The 21,095-nt window shown below is 52.5% G+C and overlaps 1 protein-coding gene across 3 annotated transcripts in view; it reads left to right on the forward strand.

The window, feature by feature from the left end:
• Positions 1 to 20,810, forward strand: part of GTPBP1 (GTP binding protein 1) — a 23,919-nt gene extending 3,109 nt beyond the window's left edge. For 2 of the 3 annotated variants that reach the window (XM_074226947.1, XM_074226949.1), the window contains exons 2-13: positions 92 to 203; positions 11,670 to 11,850; positions 12,489 to 12,837; positions 15,022 to 15,145; positions 15,948 to 16,062; positions 16,619 to 16,763; positions 16,859 to 17,041; positions 17,418 to 17,553; positions 17,812 to 17,990; positions 18,315 to 18,512; positions 18,870 to 18,911; positions 19,283 to 20,810. In XM_074226947.1, the coding sequence (XP_074083048.1) occupies positions 92 to 203; positions 11,670 to 11,850; positions 12,489 to 12,837; positions 15,022 to 15,145; positions 15,948 to 16,062; positions 16,619 to 16,763; positions 16,859 to 17,041; positions 17,418 to 17,553; positions 17,812 to 17,990; positions 18,315 to 18,512; positions 18,870 to 18,911; positions 19,283 to 19,375 (1,857 nt within the window). In that variant the 3' untranslated portion in view covers positions 19,376 to 20,810. The remainder of the gene's footprint in view (positions 1 to 91; positions 204 to 11,669; positions 11,851 to 12,488; positions 12,838 to 15,021; positions 15,146 to 15,947; positions 16,063 to 16,618; positions 16,764 to 16,858; positions 17,042 to 17,417; positions 17,554 to 17,811; positions 17,991 to 18,314; positions 18,513 to 18,869; positions 18,912 to 19,282) is intronic. The other variant, XM_074226948.1, reaches the window with a different exon arrangement.
• Positions 20,811 to 21,095: the final 285 nt, after the last annotated feature.

A 21,095-nucleotide genomic window follows, 5' to 3' on the forward strand; every position in this document is an offset into this window, starting at 1 on the left:
AAGGGCAGCCAGCCAAGGGGTGGTGGAAGAAGCAAGGGCTCGGGCTGCCACGGTGCCCAGGAGTCCTAAGGCTTTTTGGTTTCTCCTCCAGCTGGTGCTAGTAAGCCCAACCTCAGAGCAGTATGACAGCCTCCTCCGGCAGATGTGGGAGAGGATGGACGAGGGATGCGGAGAGACCATATATGTCATTGGGCAGGGATCAGGTGAGCACCGTTCTCCTTTCAGCCTTGCAAGTCGTCCACCATCCCTGAGGGTTGGGGGTTCCCTTCACTGCCACAGATCTCCATCCCTTAGGGGACAGCATCAGGAGCTGCTCTGGCAGAAAATCCCCCCACATCTCCAGCCCAGTGTGGAGACAAACCCTTCCCCAGTCCCTGGGATGGCCCATTGCCAGTGGGGCTTTGACCTTGGCAGCATTCCAAGGCCTGCCCTGTGTTGGCAGGGGCTCCCAAGGGCACAACTCCACATAGGAGCTCATGGTGGCACTTTTCAAGTGGTTTCCTTTTTAACTCAGAACCTCCCTCTGCCCCTCCTCATTTGCTCTTCCAGAAAAGCTCTAAGCATATTGCTCTCTGAGGCCTCCTCATCCTGGGCATTCATTGGGCAGAAGGCTGGAGAAGCATGGGGACTTCTGTGGTCCTCCTCACCTGGCAGAGAGACGAGAGAGGCACAGTTTTCAGATGCTGTCCTGGCTGTCTTTCTCTGCCTGCTAGTGAATAGCCCCTTTCCCACTGGCCCTTGTGGGTAGGCAGAACAGTGGGGTGTCATGCCACCTGAGAGATCAAAGAGCAATGGGACCCAGTCCCCTGACTGCAGCTCCTTTTGAGCCTGGATCCTTCTATGATCCCGGACAAAGACAAGAATGGGTTGAATCTTTTCCCAGATCTTGGTCGAGAGGAATGCTTGTTGGCTCTGCAGCAGGTCTAGATCCCACCCTGTAGCTTGGACCCGTGTTCTCTGCTGGCTGCTTGTCATTCCAGAATTTTGTTAGAGCTCATGGGGTGGGCATTAGGGGCTGACTGCTGCTCCGGGGGGGTGCTAGTCGTCACCTACAGCCCCTCAGTGGCTTTCCTTAAAGCAGCCCTTGGCGCCCTCCCAGGCACGAGCCCTGTTCCCCTCCTCGGCATCCTTACATTCTCTCCCTGACTAGTGGCCATGAACAGGCCCAGCCCTGCCATCTGCTGCCCTCCTGCCCTGGTAAAGGAGCTGTTTCATTTCTGACTTTGTTTTTGTCTGAGAGGGAGCACGTTCATTCACCAGGTCTTTGAGCAACTGTAGTGTTGAGTGGTCACCCTTCAAGTGTGTCAGACGGATCCCTGGGGAGATTTCTCCCCTCCGCCCAACTTGGAGAGAGGCAGCTGAGGGTAAATTGTGAGGAGACATGTGACTGGAATGCCACAGGAAGCCTCCTTGGCCACCACTCCTCCGGCTGGGTCATCGGTGCCCTGACCTCTTCTTGCCACCCTGGCCTGATGCCAGTGCCTCTTTGTACTCCTTCCTCACTCTAGGGTCTCCACAGACAAGTGGATCCTCCTACTGGGTAGGTCTGAAAGTGGCTCTCACCACTGGATTCCGAGAGCCCCCAGCCCCTGTCCTGGACCAGACATAATGAGCAGGTGGTGGTGCTCCTTCAGAACTGCCGCCAGTGGTGCCGCTCTTTGAGGGCCGTTTCTGGGTCTGGCCTCTTCTCCCTCACCTGGCCTGTGTGCCTCTTCTCCCCCTGCCTGCCTGGCCTCCCCCATCCAGCGGCTCTGTTGGAGCATTTGGAAAGGCCTGCCCTGTGTCTGGGCCTGGGCGAGGTCATTAAAAGTGGTCTGGCCTGATCGCCTTGGGGTTAGAGGACAGCTCCTTGATAGGCCAGAGAAAGGGGATTAACCCTGCTCTAGGCGCTCCCCTCCAGGGCAGGAGGAGGAGCCCACCCCAGGCAGCAACCTAGCCTCTTGTTCCTTAGGAACCCTGGCTCTGCCCTCTCCTGAGGCTTCTCAATGGTCTTTTCTGAGCTGGCATCCTACAGCTCATTAGTCTCCTCAATCCCAAAGCATCATATGGTGACAATATACTCCTCAGTCTGTCTTCCTCATGCTGCCTGTGCCCATCCTTCTGTCTGCCCGCTGGACCCTGGGAGAGGAGGGGGAGCTATAACACTAATTAGAAGGGGACAGGGCTCCTTACGGGACTTCCTCCAGTTGCCCCCATCCCCCTGCCAGAGGGGCCCTGGACCCCTTCCTCACTGAACAGAGCTTGAGCATACCCTTGGGGCAGCTCATCTTCTCTCACCGGTATTGGTCAGGCCTGGTCTGGGTAAGCACTCCAGGAGAGGCTGACCACCGAACCAGCCGGTTTCAGCCCTGGGACCCAGAAGGCAAACACATCAAGCCCTTTCCTCAACAGCATCCCTTCCAGGCACTCCTGCCAGTGGTTTCTCTTGGTCTGAAGCCATACTCACACTGTCCAGCAGTGGACGGCAGCCTGAGGACCTTGGGCCTGAAGAATGAGTGAGAAGGCCCAGGGAAGCCCCACTGGCCCCAGGTCTGGCCCCCAAAGTTCTGGCATCCTGGCCACACCACCACCTCCCAGACATCCAGGGACTGTTGGATTATTGCCTCCTGCCTGGTAGTAGACTGGGTGCTGGGAAGATAAAGGGTCATGGGGGCTGGGGCAAAGGCCCCTACTGAGTTGAGGTGACTGAGCAAAACTTTGAAGGAAACTATGGATTCTGAGTCTTGGAAAGGAGGAAGGTATTCTAGGGTCAGGGACAACCTGGGCAAAGGCCTTGAGGTGGGGAACGGAAGGTCCCCTCATCTCCCTTCCACCAATCCAGATTAAAATCTGAAAAGTGACTGTGCTCATGGCCCTCCGCTCAGGCCAGAGCCAGGAGAACTACCCCAGAGGCCACTGTGGACCCTCCCAAGATGCCCTGCTGCATGTGGCCAGCTGCAGTAGCCTCTGGCTTCTAGAGGCAAGTCGGTCCTGGGTTCTAGAAGCAGGCCAATCCTGGGTTCAAAGTTGTCGTGGCTAACTAGTCATGTGACTGGACCACCACTGCGGTGATGGCAGCACCGGTAGTTCCCGTGGCAGCTGTCCGCCGGCTGCTGGAGGCTTGTCGGACCGGCTCTCTGGGTCCTGCCAGGGCCCCTCTTCTCATCTGTCTGCTTGGCTTTCTGGGATGGATGGTGCCACTTCTTCCTTTGTCTCCTCTTGCTCTGGGGGTCCAGGCGCTGATGTCATGCCCCCTTTGTAGAAGGGCTCTTGGAGTCAGGCTGCCCTCTCTAATTAGAACTTCTGTCCTCGGGCATCTCTGTGCTCACCCCGCCCAGCAGGGACCAAGAGCAGCTGGGGGGGGCAGGGCAGTGGCTGGGCTGCAGAGTGGGCAGAGCAGAGGAGGAAGCTCCAACTGACAAATGGGGAAACTGAGGACCCTTCATCCTAGAGGAGACATCTACTGGGAGAGCGTTGTGCTAACCCACGAGAGGCATTTTTTCTCAACTCTTTGAAGGGCTGTGGGTGAGGGGGACCACCTGCCCTTCCCCTGGCCTCAGCAAGTGGCACAAGGAGGCCTGAGTCAGCCATCTCACTCCTCTGTGCATCTGTAAAAAATTTAAAGAGGGGAGGGGCCTCAAGGCGAATTCATTCATGAGCTCAGCAGGTCATTAGGACGGTGCCAGCTTCTGGGTGACCAAAGGAAACCCAGGAGAGGGTGCTGAGTGACCAGTTGAAGCTTCCAGACAACCAGGGATTGGCACTGGGTGGGTTTCCCCTTTCTTTGGACTTTTCCTCAACTTCTTTCTAGCTTTGAGGCTCTGCAAACATTAATGGTGACAATGCTGCCAATGTAAATAGAATTAGGGAATTGAAAGAAATTCCCTCTAGAGTCTAGGCCATCCCAGACATGGTGGCAAGGCAGCTCTGCCTAAAGGCCTCCTGCCAGGCCTGGAGAGCCCAGGGCAGATCATCTTACTTTCTTAGATGTTGAAATTTTTAAAAAGTGAAATTTATTTTAAACAGAGTAATGTTTTCTCTTTTTTATTCTGAACTTAACAAACACTAAATAAAATGAGTATTTCCATGTAAATGTAGAAATGGAAAGAATGAGATTGTGGTCTTTGTTTGGCAGGGCTTGTTTTTCCATTTGAATTTGTAATACCTTTACCATGTCCTTCTCAGAGCCGTCTAGCTTATCTTGGACGTTTTCTGGCCTTCCATTTCCTTTTTTCAATTTGGGGGATCCCTTTCCCTACCTAATTTTTTTCTTCTCCCTTTCCCCCATTGGGAGAAAGAAAAACAAAACCCACATAAGAGATAAAGATGAAAACCCTTGTGAGAAATAGATGGTGAAACAAAATTCCCCACGTTAGCCATGGCCGAAAATGTAGGTCTCCTCTCAGGCCATGGTGGTGGTTGGACATTACTGCAGTTGTTTGGTTTTCCAAAGTTGTTTATCTTTTCAGTGTTATTATTGTTTATATTGCTCAGTTTGTCTGAAACCTTCCCAGGTTTCTCTGAAATCCTCACTTTCATTGTTTCTTATGGCACAACAGAATTCCATCACATACCCTTCCCCACCATGGATGGGCACTCCCTTGGTTTCCAGTTCTTTACTGCCACAAAAAGAGCTCCCCTAAGGATTTGTGTACACACTTTTCTAAGGGGCAAGGGTCCTTTTCTTCTCTCTTGAATCTCTTCAAGGATGTTGGCCTACCCAAGAGTATCCACGGTCTAGTAACTTTCTGCTAACTGCCATTCTGATGAGAATAAGATGGAACCCCACAATTCATGAATTCTTTTTATTTTTTTTACTTTGAAAAGAAAGTGTTTTATTAAAGATATTATTTGAGTTTTAAAATTTTCCCCCCAATCTTACTTCCCCCCCCGCCATGGAAAGAAATCTGTCAGTCTTTACTTTGTTTCCATGGTGTACATTGATCCAAATTGGGTGTGATGAGAGAGAAATCAGATCCTTAAGGAAGAGACAAGTCTAAGAGGTAACAAGCTCAGACAATAAGCTAGCTTGTTTTTTTTCTAAATTAAAGGGAATAATCCTCGGTCTTTGTTCAAACTCCACAGCTCCTAATCTGGATACAGATGGTATTCTCCATCACAGATGGCCCCAAATTGTCCCTGGCTGTTGCACTGATGGAATGAGCGAGTCCTTCAAGGTTGACCATCACCCCCATGTTGCTGATAGGGTGGACAATATTCTTCTGGTTCTGCTCATCTCACTCAGCATCAGTTCATGCAGCTCCCTCCAGGCTTCCCTGAATTCCCATCCCTCCTGGTTTCCAGTAGAACAATAGTGTTCCATGACATATGTATATACTACAGTTTGCTAAGCCATTCCCCAATGGAAGGACATTCACTTGATTTCCAATTCTTTGCCACCACAAACAGGGCTGCTATGAATATTTTTGCACAAGTGATGTTTTTACCCTTTTTCATCATCTCTTCAGGGTATAGACCCAGTAGTGGTATTGCTGGATCAAAGGGTATGCACATTTTTGTTGCCCTTTGGTCATAGTTCCAAATTGCTCTCCAGAAAGGTTGGATGAGTTTACAGCTCCACCAACAGTGTAATAGTGTCCCAGATTTCCCACAACGCTTCCAACAATGATCATTATCTTTTCTGGTCATAGTGGCCAATATGAGAGGTATGAGATGGTACCTCAGAGAAGCTTTCAATTCATGAATTCTTGAATGATCCAATCTATCCAAACTCCTTGGCCAGAGTCCACAGAGCCTATTAGGACAGCAGCTGCTTTTCTCTGGCTCCACAGTCCCTCTCCCTTTATCCTTGAACCCGAGGGTGTAATTTCTCTGGGCCTGAGAATCCCTACTCTATATCATGAATTTAATAAAGGAGGAGACAGAGTTCCCAAAAGTCCAATGTTACACTTTTCCACAGCTGTAGACCCACAGCCTCTGCAAAGAAGTGTGTGAGGTTGGGGAGGGACCTTTTCACATCTTCTCTTTAAGCTTAACTTGGTCCTTATAATTTCACTGCATTCAGTTCTTTTTAAAATACCTTTTTATTGCTGACTTTTATCACCTAAATTTCCCCGATAAATCCCTGTACCTCCCAGAAGCCTCCTCTTATGACATTTTTGTATTGAAACAGAAGAGGGAAAAAAAAAGAAGTAAATATCCAATATTAAGCATTTATCAAAAAAAATCTGCGAGCATAGCTGGTGTTTATTCACATTCATGAATCCCCTCTTCTGAAAAGCAGTTGGGGTAGGTGAAGGTCAACTTGGCATTTCCTAAAGCCTAGCAAGGTGCTCTCCCTTGCTGAGCCTGTCCTCCCTTGATGGGCATCTCCTCTCTCTCTCTCCTATTCATTGAGACTACAAGAAGAGCCGTTGTAAACAGCATGGCCAATTTGAAGCCCCCCCCCCCTTTTTTTTGCCCCAGATCTCCTTGGGATACCTAACTAGGCAGGCAGTCTCTAGGTTACAGAGGATGGACATTTTCATCACTTGATTGGACACTTGGGTGTCCATCCTTCCACAGCCCACCAGCATCAGCTATTTTACCAAAGGTTTTGTGATTCTTCTTTCCCCCTCGTTTGGGATTCAGAGCCCTCTTCCTCACGGCCATTAATCATTTCCAGAGCTGTTCGTAGTATTTGACCTCTTTACTACTGGGGAATGGCTTTTGGTTGGATAGATTTGTTAGTGGCTTAAGATAGTTGTTGGAAGGATTTCCCCTCATAGGCCATTTATTTCTTGTTCTAAATGCATTAATTTCATTTATATAAAAACTTATATTTCTCCTATTTTCTCTTTGGTAATTGTCCCCATCTCTTGTTGGATTGGGAATCCCTCTAGTTCCCAGTCTCCTTTTCTCTTTATTTTTTATGTGTCTCCCCTGACACATTTGTTTCTCCAGCCTGTGCTGCCCTTCTGGCCCCCTTCTCCTTTGTTACCCACTGGGCTTCCTTCTCTGCAGACCGAGGTGGCTGGGCATGCTCATGAGCCTGTTTAGCTACTGCCTCTTCTTCCTCATTCAGATGACTTCCTTCTGACCTCAGGTCTTCATCCTCAGCTTGAGCAGAGGTGGCCTGGGTTCTCTCTTTAACTTGGGCTTCAATAACATTCAGGGCCAAGTTAGACTCTGCTCTCACAGACGCTGGGAGGGAGAGACACTTCCTGCTAGAGGAGGGAGACTCCAGAGACGGAGAGATGAGAGACAGGAGGAGACATAAGAGACAGAGATGGGAGAGAGACAAGGGAGAGAGGAAGAGATGGGGAGGAGCTAATCTTTAAACTTTAAAATGGAGCCTCCTCTGGTCCCCCTGGACCAGGCTCAGCATCTGCTTTCCAAACTTCTCTCTGGGCTCTGGTAGCTCACTGGACAGAAATCTCTCCCCTCCTCTGCTGAAGTTTGCCCCAAGGCTCTCTGTCTACCCAGTTTTCTCTCGGGTTGTGGCTCAAGTCTCATGGTTCTTCCACATCTATCCTGCCTCCCTTCTCCCCATCTCCCACCACCTGTCCTTTGTCTCTTGAGTTAGTTGTCTGCATGCAGAGCCACATGTCAGACTTGGGTTTTTGTCAGGTTCCCCTCTTTGTCCTAGGACTCCTGACTGGCTTTGGACAGACATCTGAGTGACTTTTGGGCTCCTTGCTTGAGACATCCCAACACCTTGCTCTTCTTTGTAGCCACTTTTCAGGGATATCTGGCCGGGCAAATAGACCTAAGGAACCTGGGCAGTCACTGAGCAATGACCCGTGACATAGAATGGCTAGTGAAAGGTTGGGCTGCATCTTACTGCCCAGGGAGAATGGAAGTAGAATGCAGTTGGGCACCACGGCAGTGGCTCCCCCCCAATTCTCGGGAAGGTGGCCTGCTGGACCTTTTGTTTCCTGGCAGGTTGGGAGCCCCATCCCCACCCACCACCTCTTCATGGGGCGATGTGACATTTGGAACAGTGCCGTCTGATGTTTTTGTGGGCCATGGAGGCCTCTTGAGTACTTCACAGGTAGATGTTCAGATGCTGTTGTGTTGGGGTCTTCCCAACAGTCCTGTGAGGTCAGCACTCCAGGCTTTATTAAATTGTTATTATTTACTAGCCTCATTTTACAGATGAGAAAACTGAGGGTCAGAGTAGCTAAGGGACTTGCCTGTGATGATACTGTTAGCATGTGTCCAAGCCAAGATTCAAATCTGCGTCTTGTGTCTTTTCAAGTCCTGCACACTTCCTAGTGACCTCACTGCCTGATTTTGTGTCTCTGACTTCTCTGGGGGGAGGTATGGTGAGGCATAAGGAGTTCAGGAATTTGTCTTAATTCCACATCATTCTCCAGAGAAGTCAGATCACCAATAGCTGGGGGTGAGCTGAGGGCCTCAGGAAAGGGGCCTGTGTAGGGGCAAAGGTGGCAGGAGAGTGGACAGTGGTGCCCCAACCTGAGCCCATGGCCTGGAGGGTACTGCCTAGGCTCTCTCCAAGGGCCCCTTCCCACCTGCCTGGAGGTCAACGGGCAGAGCCAGGGGCCTGGGGAGCCATCATCATATAGCAGAGTAGCAAAGGCAGGGAAGAATGAGGAGTGATAAGAGATGGTCTTGAGTAATTGAGCTCAGTGATGGAGAGCCTCAAATGCCAGGCCCAGGTGTTGGGCAGTGGGGCTATTATAGGTTGTTGTAACTGGTGGATGGTAGGCACAAAAACAGTGTTGCAGGACAATGAGCCATCAGCACTGTGGAAGGGAGGAATCCTGTTGAGGAAGGATAGAAGGGGAGCTAGCCTCTAGTTCTTTATTTTTTTATTTAAAATTTTATTTTATTCCAATTATGTGCATTGATAGATTTGCAGCATTCATCCATTTGCAAATTTATGAGCTACACCTTTTCCCACCCGCCCTCACTTCCCTCCCTGTGGTGGCGAAGAGTCTGGTCAAAGTTGTACATGTTCATTCCTGTCAAACATATTTACATGTTAGTCTTGTTGTCAAAGAGGAATTAGAGCTAAGGGGAAAGAAAAAACCACGAGAGAGAAAGGAAAAGCATAAAAGAAATTTCAAAAAAAAGTAAAAGTCAGCTTTTCTCTGCATTCAAACTCTGTAGTTTTTCTTTGAATGCAGATAGCGTCGTCCATAAGTCTCCCAGGGTTGTCCTAGCCTCTGGACTGCTGAGTGGAGGAGCTGCATCCAGCAAGGCTGATTGACTCATGGTATTGATGTTAATGTGGACGATGTTCTCTTGGTTCTGCTCCCTTTGCTCAGCATCAGATCCCATATGTCATCCCATGCTTCTCTAGAGTCCAACCACTCATGGTTTCTTACAGAACAATAGCCCTCCATAACATTCATAGACCACAACTTATTCAGCTATTCCCCAGTAAATAAATGGGCATCCCCTCAATTTCCAATTTTTTTTTTTGACACTGCAGAAAGAGCTGCTATGAATATTTTGGAACATGTGGGACTTTTTCCATTTTTTATGATTTTTTTTTCTGGATATCGGCCCAGTATTGGAATTGCTGGGCCAAAGGGTATATTATCAGTTTAATTGCTTTTTGGGCATGGTTCCATATTGCTCTCCAGAATGCTTGGATCAGTTCACAACTCCACCAACATCAGCTTCCCAATTGTCCCATATGCTCTCCAACATTGTTCATTTTCCGTTTTGGTTGTCTTAGCGAATCTGATAGGTGTGAGGTGGTACGTAATAATTATTTTAATTTGCATTTCTCTAATCAATAATGATTTGGAGCATTTTTTCATATAACTATAAGAAACTTTAATTCTTCTGCCTGTTTTTGATCACTTATTAATGGGGAATATCTTGTAATATTAAAATTTTGATTTATCCTCTATACATTTGAGAAATGAATCTTTTATCAGAAACATTAGCTTGAAAATTGTTTCCCAGCTTTCTGCATTTTTTCTAATCTTGACTGCATTGGTTTTATTAGTGTAAAAACTTTTTAATTTAATTTAGTCAAAATTATTCATTTTTCAATTTATAATGTTCTCCATTTCCTATTTGGTCATAAATTTTTCCTCTTTTCATAGATCTGACAGAGTATTTCTTCTTTTCTTAATTGAACTATAGTATCAGTTTATATGGCTAAACCCTGTACCCATTTTGACCTTATTTTGGAATAGGGTCAGCTCCAGGTCTTAATAGCTGTGTGAGTCTGAAAGAACCACTCACCACTCTTAGCCTCAGTTTCCTCATGTACCCATTGGGAAAATAATGCTTGTGCTACCCTTTTTTATGATGAACACTGTAAAGAGGTGATTTAATGTTTCTAGGAGGGCAAAGCCCCAGGAAGGCCAGAAAGGGTAGTGGGATTGTGTAGGAGGAGAGGAGAGTCAGTGAAATCATTGCATGGTGTGACTAGTCTTTAAAGAGGAGAGGTAGGTGCTAAACCTGGAGTGAGGGTGGGCTTTGGCCCCCTAGAGAGAGAGCAGGTATGGACCAGCCATCGGAAGAGATGGGAGAGGTGGATCCCAGGAGGAGCATATGGAACTGGAGAGGGAGAGGAGGAGCAGAGGGCCATGGTGGGATGGAGCTGGGGTTTGGTCAGCCCATCAGTAGAAGACTGAAGGAGAAAGGCATTTGGAGGGGCATGTTAAGACATCCTTAACTCTGACCTTTGGAGAGTAGGACCGAAACCAGAGGGGAGGAAGGCTCAAGGCCCCCAAGATTCCACGACCAAGTGGAATGAGGAAGTCATGCTCACTTGGAGGATTGAGACTCTCTGAGGGTTGCCAAGAGCCCAAGCATCCCTGGACCTCTCGAGGGCTCCCTTGGCCTGAGGGCTTGCCAGTCAGCGGGTACCTGGCCTCTTAAGCTCACTATCAGGGCATGAGAAGATGAACGTTGTTGCTGTTATTAGGAGAGAAAGTCTCCTCCAGATCAGATCGTTTGAAGGACTCTATTGATTTTGGCGAGGGAGATCTCAGAGGCAGCTGGGTAAACTTCCCATTTTAGATAGGGAGCGAGCTGTCTGAGGCCAAAGAGGACCCAGTGGAGCCTCTTGGCTGCCCCCCCCCAGACTAGAGGCAAAAAATTTGGGTCCTCCTGATACATCATGGGGTTCTCCTCAGTGGAAAGGGTTGGGATCCCAGAGAGTCTCCATGTGTGACTTCAGGCAGCCTCACGCAGGGGAGTCTGCCCTTTCCTTCCTTCCTCCCATTTTGTGCCCAAAGTCATGGGCAGAGATCTAGCTTGCTTTACCAGTACCTATAATTTAGCCTTGGAGGCGCCCACCCCAAAGCCTCCCTCCTCCATACTCCAGCACTGTGAAAAACCTAGTTGAGAGGAAGGATTTCTCCCAGAGGTCCAGGAACTTGTTTTTAAAATGCTATGATACTTGTATTCAGTAGAATCAGCTTTCTTGGCAGAATTGTAAACATTATCTTATGCATTTAAAGCAGAGAGTGTGAGAAGGGTCCAAGGCTTCCCCAGCATGCCAGAGGGGAGGGTCCAGGATGCAGGTGTCAGGTGTGCCTGACTGGGAAGGAGGCCAGCCGCCGTTGCACCAGAGAAAACTTGTGGGTACCCTGGCCTTTGGGGTCAGGCATGTGCTGCCCCAGGAAGCCCCGGCTCCTGCTTGGAGACATCAACTCAGGAGACATGAAGGGTGTGGACCACCAAGGCTCTTTGTCTCCTGGGTAGAATTAGAGGGGGCTCAGGACATGCTTTGCCTGAACGGAAGTCCCTTTCTGCAGATGGGACCGAGTATGGACTGAGTGAGGCTGACATGGAGGCCTCCTATGCCACTGTGAAGAGCATGGCTGAGCAGATGGAGGCGGACGTCATCCTCCTTCGCGAGCACCAGGAGGCTGGTGGCCGAGTGCGTGACTACCTCATCCGGAAGCGGGTCGGAGACAATGACTTCCTGGAGGTCAGGTGAGGAGGGGATGGGTAAAGTGCCAGCCTGAAGGAGGATGGCTCCCTTGGGGGTGGACGCCACCCTGATGAGAGGGTGGGCATCTCAGCTTGGCCCCTCTTGCTTTCTCACACTAGGTGCAAGAGTGCCTGGACCTGCCAGAGAAAGGACAGGTTCCTCTCCTTTTCCCATGTTTTCCCATCAGGATTTGGGTTTGGGTGGCAGGAGATGAGGGGACTGGGTAAGGCCACATAGAACCGGGGCCAGCTCTTTGTCCTCTTGTCCACCAGTGAGCCAGAGACCAGGCCTGGGAATGGGGAGGTCCAGGGCAAGAGGGAACTTTGTGTCAGGGCCTTGGAGAGGAAGGGAGGCCACAGGGTGATCCTCTAGTCAACCTGAGGTGCCCTGTCCTTCTATCTTCTTATGGACATGGGTGCTCCCTTCATGGGTGCTGATGGCAGCCTATCTGGGTGTAACCCAGGGATATCTGTGTCGGGCTTGTGACCCGGTTCGTCTGTGGGCATTGGGCCCAGCCAGGCAGGTAGTCTGAAGGCAGAAGGCCTTGGCAGCTTGTCTTCTTTGAGGCTCAGAAGATGCCTGTGTTGATGCAGGGTGTGTGTGGGTGCTTTCTTCTGGTCACCTTCATACCCTCATGCAGGGTCGCTGTGGTGGGCAATGTGGATGCAGGGAAGAGCACGCTGCTGGGGGTCCTGACACACGGGGAACTGGACAATGGCCGCGGCTTTGCCCGGCAGAAGCTTTTCCGTCACAAGCATGAAATGGAGTCTGGCCGCACCAGCAGTGTGGGCAATGACATCCTGGGCTTTGACAGCGAGGGCAACGTGGTGAACAAGCCCGACAGTCACGGAGGCAGCCTTGAGTGGACCAAGATCTGTGAGAAGTCCACCAAGGTCATCACCTTCATAGACTTGGCTGGCCACGAAAAGTACCTGAAGACGACTGTCTTTGGCATGACCGGACACCTGCCCGACTTCTGCATGCTCATGGTAAGTGGGAAGGGTGTTCCTCGGAGGGTGCGAGGGTGCCCAGTGTGCCAGAGCTTGTGCGCTCTGAATTACATCGGCGGCTCAGTGGGGGAAAAGGCTGGGACCGCCTGGCAGGAGTCTGGCACCCTGGCTGCATCATTCCCCGCAAATCTGTGCTGTGTCATTTTATCAGACAAGAAGCCAAAGCAAAGGGAGGTGGAGGGACCTGCTCAGAGCTGAGCCGCCAGTGAGGCCAGGACTTGGGTCCCTGGGGCGGAGGTCACTCTGTGGAGTGGGGTGACCTGGAGCCTTCTGTGGGCAGGATGGGGGGAGGGAGGGCTGGGGAGGGTGTTGGTTGGACCCAGATGTCCAGGCCAGGGAAAGCTCCTCATACAGACATCAGCATACAAAGGAAATAAAAAGGGAGAGAAGTCTGGGCCTTTGGATAAGATAAATGATTTCAGTCAGTCTGAAGTTTTGTTTTGTTTTGTTTTTCCACAAGGCAATGAGGTTAAGTGGCTTGCCTTAAGGCCACACAGCTAGGTCATTATTAAGTGTCTGAGGCTGGATTTGATCTCAGGTCCTCTTGACTGAGCCAGTGCTCTACCCACTTTGCCACCTATCTGTCCCAGTCTGAAGTTTCTTAGCTGATGGAGGTTAAGCAGTCATTAGATTATCAGCCTTGTAAATAACTTTGATAAATAATTGTTCTCCAACAGTTTGGTTGAAAGGCAGAGTTGGGTTGGCAGGCCTTTCCCATAGTAGCCCCTTGTCGTCGTCCCCCCCCCCCGCTGTCTGTGGGAGCCATCCCCAGGCATCCGCCTGGAGCGGGCACCCCCACACATCCTAGCAACCCAGATTCTTGGGGAGAGCAGCCCGGGTAGGACCTTGACCTGGGCTGTGACTGCCGAGTGAAGCCCCCAGGCAACCAGCCTTCTGGAGGCCGTGAGCCCGCAGATGAGACGTGGTTGTAGAACACATCCGGGCCTAGAGTGGCCCCATTAAAGACCTGTAATGAGGGGAAACTGAGACCTGGGGAAGTGATTGACGGTGACCCCACGATGAGGAAGTAGCTGAGGCAGACCTCACAACCACGTTCTGTGGTGGCACCCCTCCTCAGGCAGCAGTGTTCCCCCAGTGGGTGTGGTCAAGAGTGCGCAGTCCCATTCAGTGGGTGCTGCAGTTGGTGGGTCTGTCTCCCTCCATTTGGGGGGTTGCAGGCCTCCACAAGTAGCTGGTCTGCTCTTGGTCTGTTAGCCTCAGGTTCTGATCCATGAAACTTCCCAGGGAGCCTCCACCCCAGCTTGCCTGGACCCAGGGTCCCCTCCATGTTCAGGAGCAGCTTTGGAGGAGGATGGGGAGAATGAACCCCCCCCTCAACCCCCTATGAAGATGAGGAAGCTACTTTCACCTGGAATTGAAATGAGAAGTCTTTCTCTCTCAGTCTTGGTTCCCAAGCACTCAAGGGTGACCTGAGTTTTAGGCAGAAGAGGTCACACCTGGTCCAGGGCTTGATTTTGCCTTGTGTAAGGGAGGTGGAGGAGGAGTGGAGCCCTCAGGCCGGGCAGTCCCTTGCCAGACTGTCCTTGCCCAGGCTGGAGACCTCTCCCTGATGTTCACCCCCGTCTGGCCATCTGCTCTCTGCTTCAGCCCTGCTGACCCCCTTCCTGCCCCTTGGTGCACATAGTCATCACCAGGGATACGCAGTTGCTGCACCCTTTGCGCCCTTTGCCTTTTCCTCTCTGGGTTACCAGAGAGGTCATGAGTCTTCTGAGTGAGGCTGAAGTGAGAGAGAGAGAGACCCCTGCCGTCTTCCCAGTGTCGTGGACCCTGGAGTCTGGGCTCAGTTGTTGAGTAGCTGGAGGCTTCACGGGGCCACAGGGCAGGGCTTCTGAACCCCGAGCTATCAAGGGTTCAGCTCGGTGGGGTCCTTGGTGTCCCTCAGCTGCAACTTGCATCACTGGGCTTCTTTGTCACTTATTGGCAGATGGGCCACATGGTTTGAGACCTTGCTTCTGTCCTGTACTGGCTGCGTGGCCCTGGCCAAGCAACCTGACTTCCTATGAGTGCCCATGCCCATCTGCTTTGGTGGCTGATATCAGGGTTGGCCCTGGGCCCCTGCCACTCCAGGGCTGAAGGCTTCACTGAGAAGGGGTTCTGCCCTGGCCTCCCTCCCACTCACGTTCCTTTCTTTGTCTGGGGCAGGTGGGCAGCAATGCCGGGATTGTGGGCATGACCAAAGAGCACCTAGGCTTGGCACTAGCGCTCAATGTTCCTGTCTTCGTTGTGGTCACCAAAATTGACATGTGTCCTGCTAACATCCTGCAAGGTAATTGGAAGGTCTCTGCCCACTGGTGGCCTCTGCCACATCAGCTTCCTCCGGTAAGCCAGGATCCAGTTCTCCTTCCTCCTTTCTTATTTGGATCTAGGCCTGGAAATGTTTTTTTTTTAATTAATTTTTTTTTGCTATTTCATTGATTTTTTTCCAACTACATGCCCCAGTGTTGTTTTTTGGTCTTGAACTTCACACTGTTCTCCCTTCCCACTCCCTCTGACACAGAGAGCGCAACCTGGGCTAGGCTTTATACTGTGAGCATGCTGAACCTCGATCCATATCAATCATGTAGGGAAAGAAGAATCAAATCAAGATGGAAAAAATAATTAGAGAGGAAAAATGACCTAATCCATATGACAAGTTTTAAACCTTGAAGCTAGTAAGCTTTGATTGCTGTTGGACTGGAGTGACCTGGTCAGCCGCCCATGGTGCTGAGTGTCTACTGTCCTGGGTCTGCTCACTTCACTGGCATTGGTTCGCAGCGGGCTCTCCAGGCTTTTCTGAAGCCTGCCCACTCATCATTTCTCACAGAATAATAATAGTGCATCACATTCATCGGCCCCAGCTTGTTCAGCCCCTCCCCAAGTGATGGGCACCCCCTCAGTTTCCAGTTCTGTGCCCCCACAGAAGGAGCCACTATAAGCGTCTGTGTTCACCACAAAAAGTTTGGACCCTTCTTTTTGCCATTTTGGACATCCTGGTCATTAGTTCTCTTGTCTGTAGTGAGTGCACCTCTCTCTCGGATGTCTGGCCAAGATTGCCAGGTGCCCTAACTCTCACTCCTTTGCCCTTTCAGAGACCCTGAAGCTGTTGCAGCGCCTGTTGAAGTCTCCAGGTTGCCGCAAGATCCCTGTGTTAGTGCAGAGCAAGGATGATGTGATTGTCACCGCATCCAACTTCAGCTCAGAGAGGTAGCGAGGAGGAGTGATGTGGGCTGTGGGCCAGAGTGTGTGGGCCTCTCAGAGGAGGCCCTCTTGGGTCTGTTGGTGGCAGGGCAGAGCCAGGAGACCTGCAGGAGGCCCTGCTGCTCCCTGCCATCTTCTTCTCCAGTCTTGTCCCCTGTACTCCCTCAGCTGGACCCTGCCCAGGATCCCCCAGATGTGGTCCCAGGGGAATTTGTGAGCACCTGGTGGTCTCAGGAGAGCATTTCCTCCTGGAAGGGATGAGGTGCATGGCTGGTTCCTGGCATCCTTAGCTGCTTCGTTGGCAGTGCTGGAGCCCCTGCATCACTGCTCCTTCAGGGACATGCCAGTTGTGGCCCCCGGACCCCCGACTTGGAGGAGCAGGCCTTGCTTTTCCCTGAGTTAATCCTCTGCTTTTTCTAAGGCTCCTGAGGCTCTGTTGGCCTCGGGCCCATCCCTAGGGGTGTCTGGCCCTCCTTGTCCCCTGCCAGCCCCAGAGGAGCCCCCAAGGAAGGAGCCAAGCTGAAGCTTGCTGCTGTTCCTTTTCTCTTCACTCCCTGCTTAGGATGTGCCCCATCTTCCAGATCTCCAACGTTACAGGAGAGAATTTAGACCTCCTCAAGATGTTTCTGAACCTGCTGTCCCCACGCACCAGTTACCGGGAGGATGAGCCTGCCGAGTTCCAGATTGATGATACGTACTCTGTGCCGGTGAGAGGCCAGGGGTCACGGCCCAGGGCCGGGGAGGGGGGGTCGGCCGCTGTCTCTGAGGGACACCTCCACACCTGCTCTCTCCCTGCCTCTAGGGAGTGGGGACAGTGGTGTCTGGGACCACTTTGAGGGGTCTGATCAAGCTAAATGACACGCTGCTGCTGGGCCCTGACCCCTTGGGCAACTTCCTGTCCATCGCAGTGAAGTCCATCCACCGCAAAAGGATGCCGGTCAAGGAGGTGCGTGGAGGCCAGACGGCCTCCTTTGCTCTGAAGAAGGTGAGTTGGGGCCCCGGGGGGGGAGTTGGCCTCCCAAGCCTCTGGGTTGGGGCTTAGATGAGGGGAGCTTGGGATTTTAAAATGAGACAATGGTTTCCTCTGTAACACTCTGTATTTTATCTTGTACCTTTAACGACATGGTTCTGAAGAGCACCCTGTCGGCTTTACCAGCCACCTACCCAGGAGACCCTGGAATGGGTCCCGTGACCTGCTCTGGGACTGGGAGAGGATAGAGCCTCTCGGGGGCTCTCGAGTCTCGGACCACCTCTGAAGGAAGCCACAGAGCAGGCCAGGGGTGGCTGGGTTGGGCTAGGGGCAGCTCTTGGATGCCAAGGGCCACGAGGCCCTTAATCTGAGCCTCCCCCCCCCATCTCAGATTAAGCGCTCCTCCATAAGGAAGGGCATGGTCATGGTGTCTCCACGCCTGAATCCCCAAGCTTCCTGGGAGTTTGAGGCAGAGATCCTGGTCCTCCATCACCCCACGACGATCAGTCCTCGATACCAGGCAATGGGTAGGTAACCAGGCAACTCCTCAGCCCCTAGCATCCCTCCCCTGGGGGTGCCTTGCACCGACCAGTACCCTCAGGCTGTGGCTCCCTCCCAACCCCTCACTGCTGTTTTTTGGGGAACTCTACTGTGAGGTCCAGGAGGGCAGAACAAATGTGGCCAGGCTCACCATTTAATGATGTTAGTTCATCCCAAGCTCAGCTGGGCCCCCCACCCTCTTTAGCCCCTTCCTCAAGATGAACATTCCCCCATCTCTATGGCAGTGCATTGTGGGAGCATCCGGCAGACTGCCACCATCTTGAGCATGGACAAAGACTGTCTGCGCACTGGAGACAAGGCCACAGTTCACTTTCGCTTCATCAAAACCCCCGAGTATCTGCACATAGACCAGAGGCTGGTGTTCCGAGAGGGTCGCACCAAAGCTGTGGGCACTATCACCAAGGTGGGGCCGTGCCCTTTTCCTGCCATGTCTGACTACCTGGGGAGGAGGGGCAGACCGTGGACAGCATGGGGGAGGGTGTGGGGCTACAATACAGCCATAGTCCCAAGAATGGAGAGGAGTCCTTGGTAATGTGCCAAGCAGGAGCAGGCTTGGAGGCCCTATGGAGCCAGGGTGCAGAGGGAGCAGACCCTGGAAGAGAGGCAGTGGGGGGAGCCCTGGGGGCGCAGGCTACTGTCAGGCTCAGGGCAGGAAGGGCCGCCCCTCACACGCCTTCATTCCCTGGCCAGTGGGCACTGCCAGCTCATCCTCTCCCTGTGCTCTCAGCTTCTCCAGACCACCAACAATTCTCCAATGAATGCCAAACCCCAGCAGATCAAGATGCAGTCGACAAAAAAGGGACCCCTGACCAAACGAGACGATGTGGGGTTGCCCGGTGGGCTGGCAGCAGGGGGGCCTCCTGGAGAGGAAGCTTCCTTGACAGGGGCTGCCCAGCCCAGCCCTTCCAGCATCAACCAGCCACAGGTAGGCCTGTGGGGCACAGGATGCCGGGGTGGGGCAAAGCTCCTGTCAGGGCAGCCCCCTCCTCACTCTTGGGGGGCCAAGCAGAGTGAGTGGGCTGCGGGAGTGTGGCTTCCTTCTCCTCCATCCTCTCGCCAGCTGCTTCCTCTCTTCTCTTCCCCACTCTGACCTGCCGCCCATGCACCCCAGCTTCTGCTGCCTTTCTCTTCCCGGGGATCCTGAGGATTTCGGCAGGAGGCTCTCGTTGGGCCCGGGGCCTGCGCCTCGCTGGCACGCACTCTCCTTTGGTCCCCCTCTCACGCTCGCTCTGTTTCTCGCTCATCTCTTCTCTCCCCTTCTCTCAACACCCCTTCCCGCCAGGCCGCCCAGGATGAAGAGCCCCCCGGTCGCGAGGGCACCAAGGTATTGAGTGTGTGCTAGGCACTGACTGGGGAGGGCAGTCCGGCCGCCTCCACCTGTTTGTCTGGCTCTCGGAGGCACGTGGCTCCTCTTTGGCCTACCTACATCCACGTGTCAGAATTTCCTTAGCTTTATACTATAGAAAGCACATTTCCTTACATGAGCCCTCTGTGAGGAAGAGGAGGAGGCGGACCCCATTTTATGATGGGAAAACAGAGGCCCAGAGAAGGGAAGAACACTTCCTGAGGTCACCTAGCATGTGCCATGAACCGGACCCCGGGGCTTCGTCTCACTACCTGCCCCCTGCCCGGACCCACCCACTGAGTGGCCCCAGTGGCAGCCCAGGCCTGAGGATCCCCCATTGTCTCTTGCAGCCCAAGCCCAGCAGCGGGGGCCGTCGACGGGGAGGCCAGCGGCACAAAGTGAAGTCCCAGGGGGCCTGTGTGATGCCAGCCAGCGGCTGCTGAGCCCCCCAACTCCCTCCAGCCAGCCTTCCCTGGATCCTTCTGTTCCCACCTCTTGTCTGAAAGACGAAGCAGAGCAGCTGCCACCACACGACCCCGAGCCCCTGCCACCCCCCATCCCAGTGTTCCCCCTGGGATTGTAATTTATAAGGTCATGAGGGGGGTCAGAGGAGCGTGGGACTGAGCAGCCCCACTCTCCTGGTCCCTCTGCCCTCCCTTTCCCCAACACATTTTTGTACATCTTGGGCCCTTAGTTTTTATCTTTTTATTATATATATAAATATATTATATATATATAATAGTGTGTGTGTTTGTGTGTGTGTGTGTGTGTGTGTGTGTGTGTGTGTGTGTGTGTGTGTGTGTGTATGTACGTGCGTGTGTTGTGTGAGAAGATGAAGGCGGCTGGGCCAGGTGGCACAACCTGTCTCTCCTCTCCCCTTCCCCCTTGCCTCGGCCATTTACCTACAACCATCCTCAGGGGTTCTTAGATTGATGGGGGCTTGAGGCGGGGGGCACTGCACTCTCTGACCTTTAGACTGTCTCTCACCCCTTCCCCCTTGTTGGGACCCTCCCCTGCTCCCTTCTCTTGAGAGCATGGCAGCAAGAATGGCTCCTGAGCAAGGAGGTGATCCTCCAGCCCTGACCTTCTGCTGTTCTAAAGGGGGCGAGGATGGAAGGGACAGCTTCCTCCCCTTCAGTTGTTCATCTCTTTTTAGAAGCCCCTTCCCCTAAAAAGGAAAGCCCAAAGCGCTTAACTTCTAATCAGTAGATTGGAGGGCTTGAGATTGGCCTTATACCCACCCTCACCCTGCCATGGATGGTGGTGGCCAGTGTTTTCCCTTTGGAGACAATCCCCTCCCTCTTTCCTTCTTCCTTGCCCTTGCTGGGCAGTCCCTGAGTGAGCCCACCCTCCAGTTCCTTTCCCTTATCACTCTGCCTAGAGGTGGGGTCTTCAACTTGCTGGGGATCCTGTTTGTGAAGTCCCCTGTGGGCTAGGGGGCCCCTTCCCCCATTCTCCCCTGCCCCCATTATGGCTGCTCCTGGAGCTGACTTGGAGCTGATTCCAAGGTTATGGAAGTCTGAGCACATTGGGAAACACTGGGAGCTGAGAGAGGGGATGGGGGCCCTTTATGGCTTGACTCGGAGCCTGTGGTTCAGGAGGGACTTTTGGGCCTCCGAGATGTCCAGGTTGGGGGTGGGATCAACTCTGGCGGCAGCTTTGGGACTCTCGGCCTGTGCCTGGGCCTGGCTGGGGTCTCCCTTGGCCTCTCACTGTTTCCACCTCCGCTTCCCCCTTTCCCACCAGAAGTGAGGCCCCTTTTCCAACCTTGTCTTCATTTCCCTGTCCTGCCCCCAGTGTTTCCCTGGTTGGTACTGACCAACATTTCTGGACCGGCCTGACAGACATCCAAAATAAAAGTTTTTTCCAAGTTGCAAAGCCTCACGTGTTCCCTTGGCCAGCCCAAGAGTGCCTCCTGGGAGCGGCATAGGCCATCAAGGAGATGCTGGGTTAGGGCTGCCCTGCTGGGGAGAAGGCCCATACCCCTGCGTGGTTCCAGAAGGGAGCAAGGGCCACCCTGCCTGGCCCCCATCACAGGAAAGGTTTCCCAGGTTGTCTCATTTGATCCCCCTTTGGGGTTTATGGCATTGAAAACCACCAAGGACCCTCATGAGCCCCTGGGCCAGGCCCTACCTTGGACAGATGAAGACTCACAGGGCCAAT

This window comes from Macrotis lagotis, chromosome 2, assembly GCF_037893015.1.
Source record: "Macrotis lagotis isolate mMagLag1 chromosome 2, bilby.v1.9.chrom.fasta, whole genome shotgun sequence".
Classification (NCBI taxonomy): domain Eukaryota; kingdom Metazoa; phylum Chordata; class Mammalia; order Peramelemorphia; family Peramelidae; genus Macrotis; species Macrotis lagotis.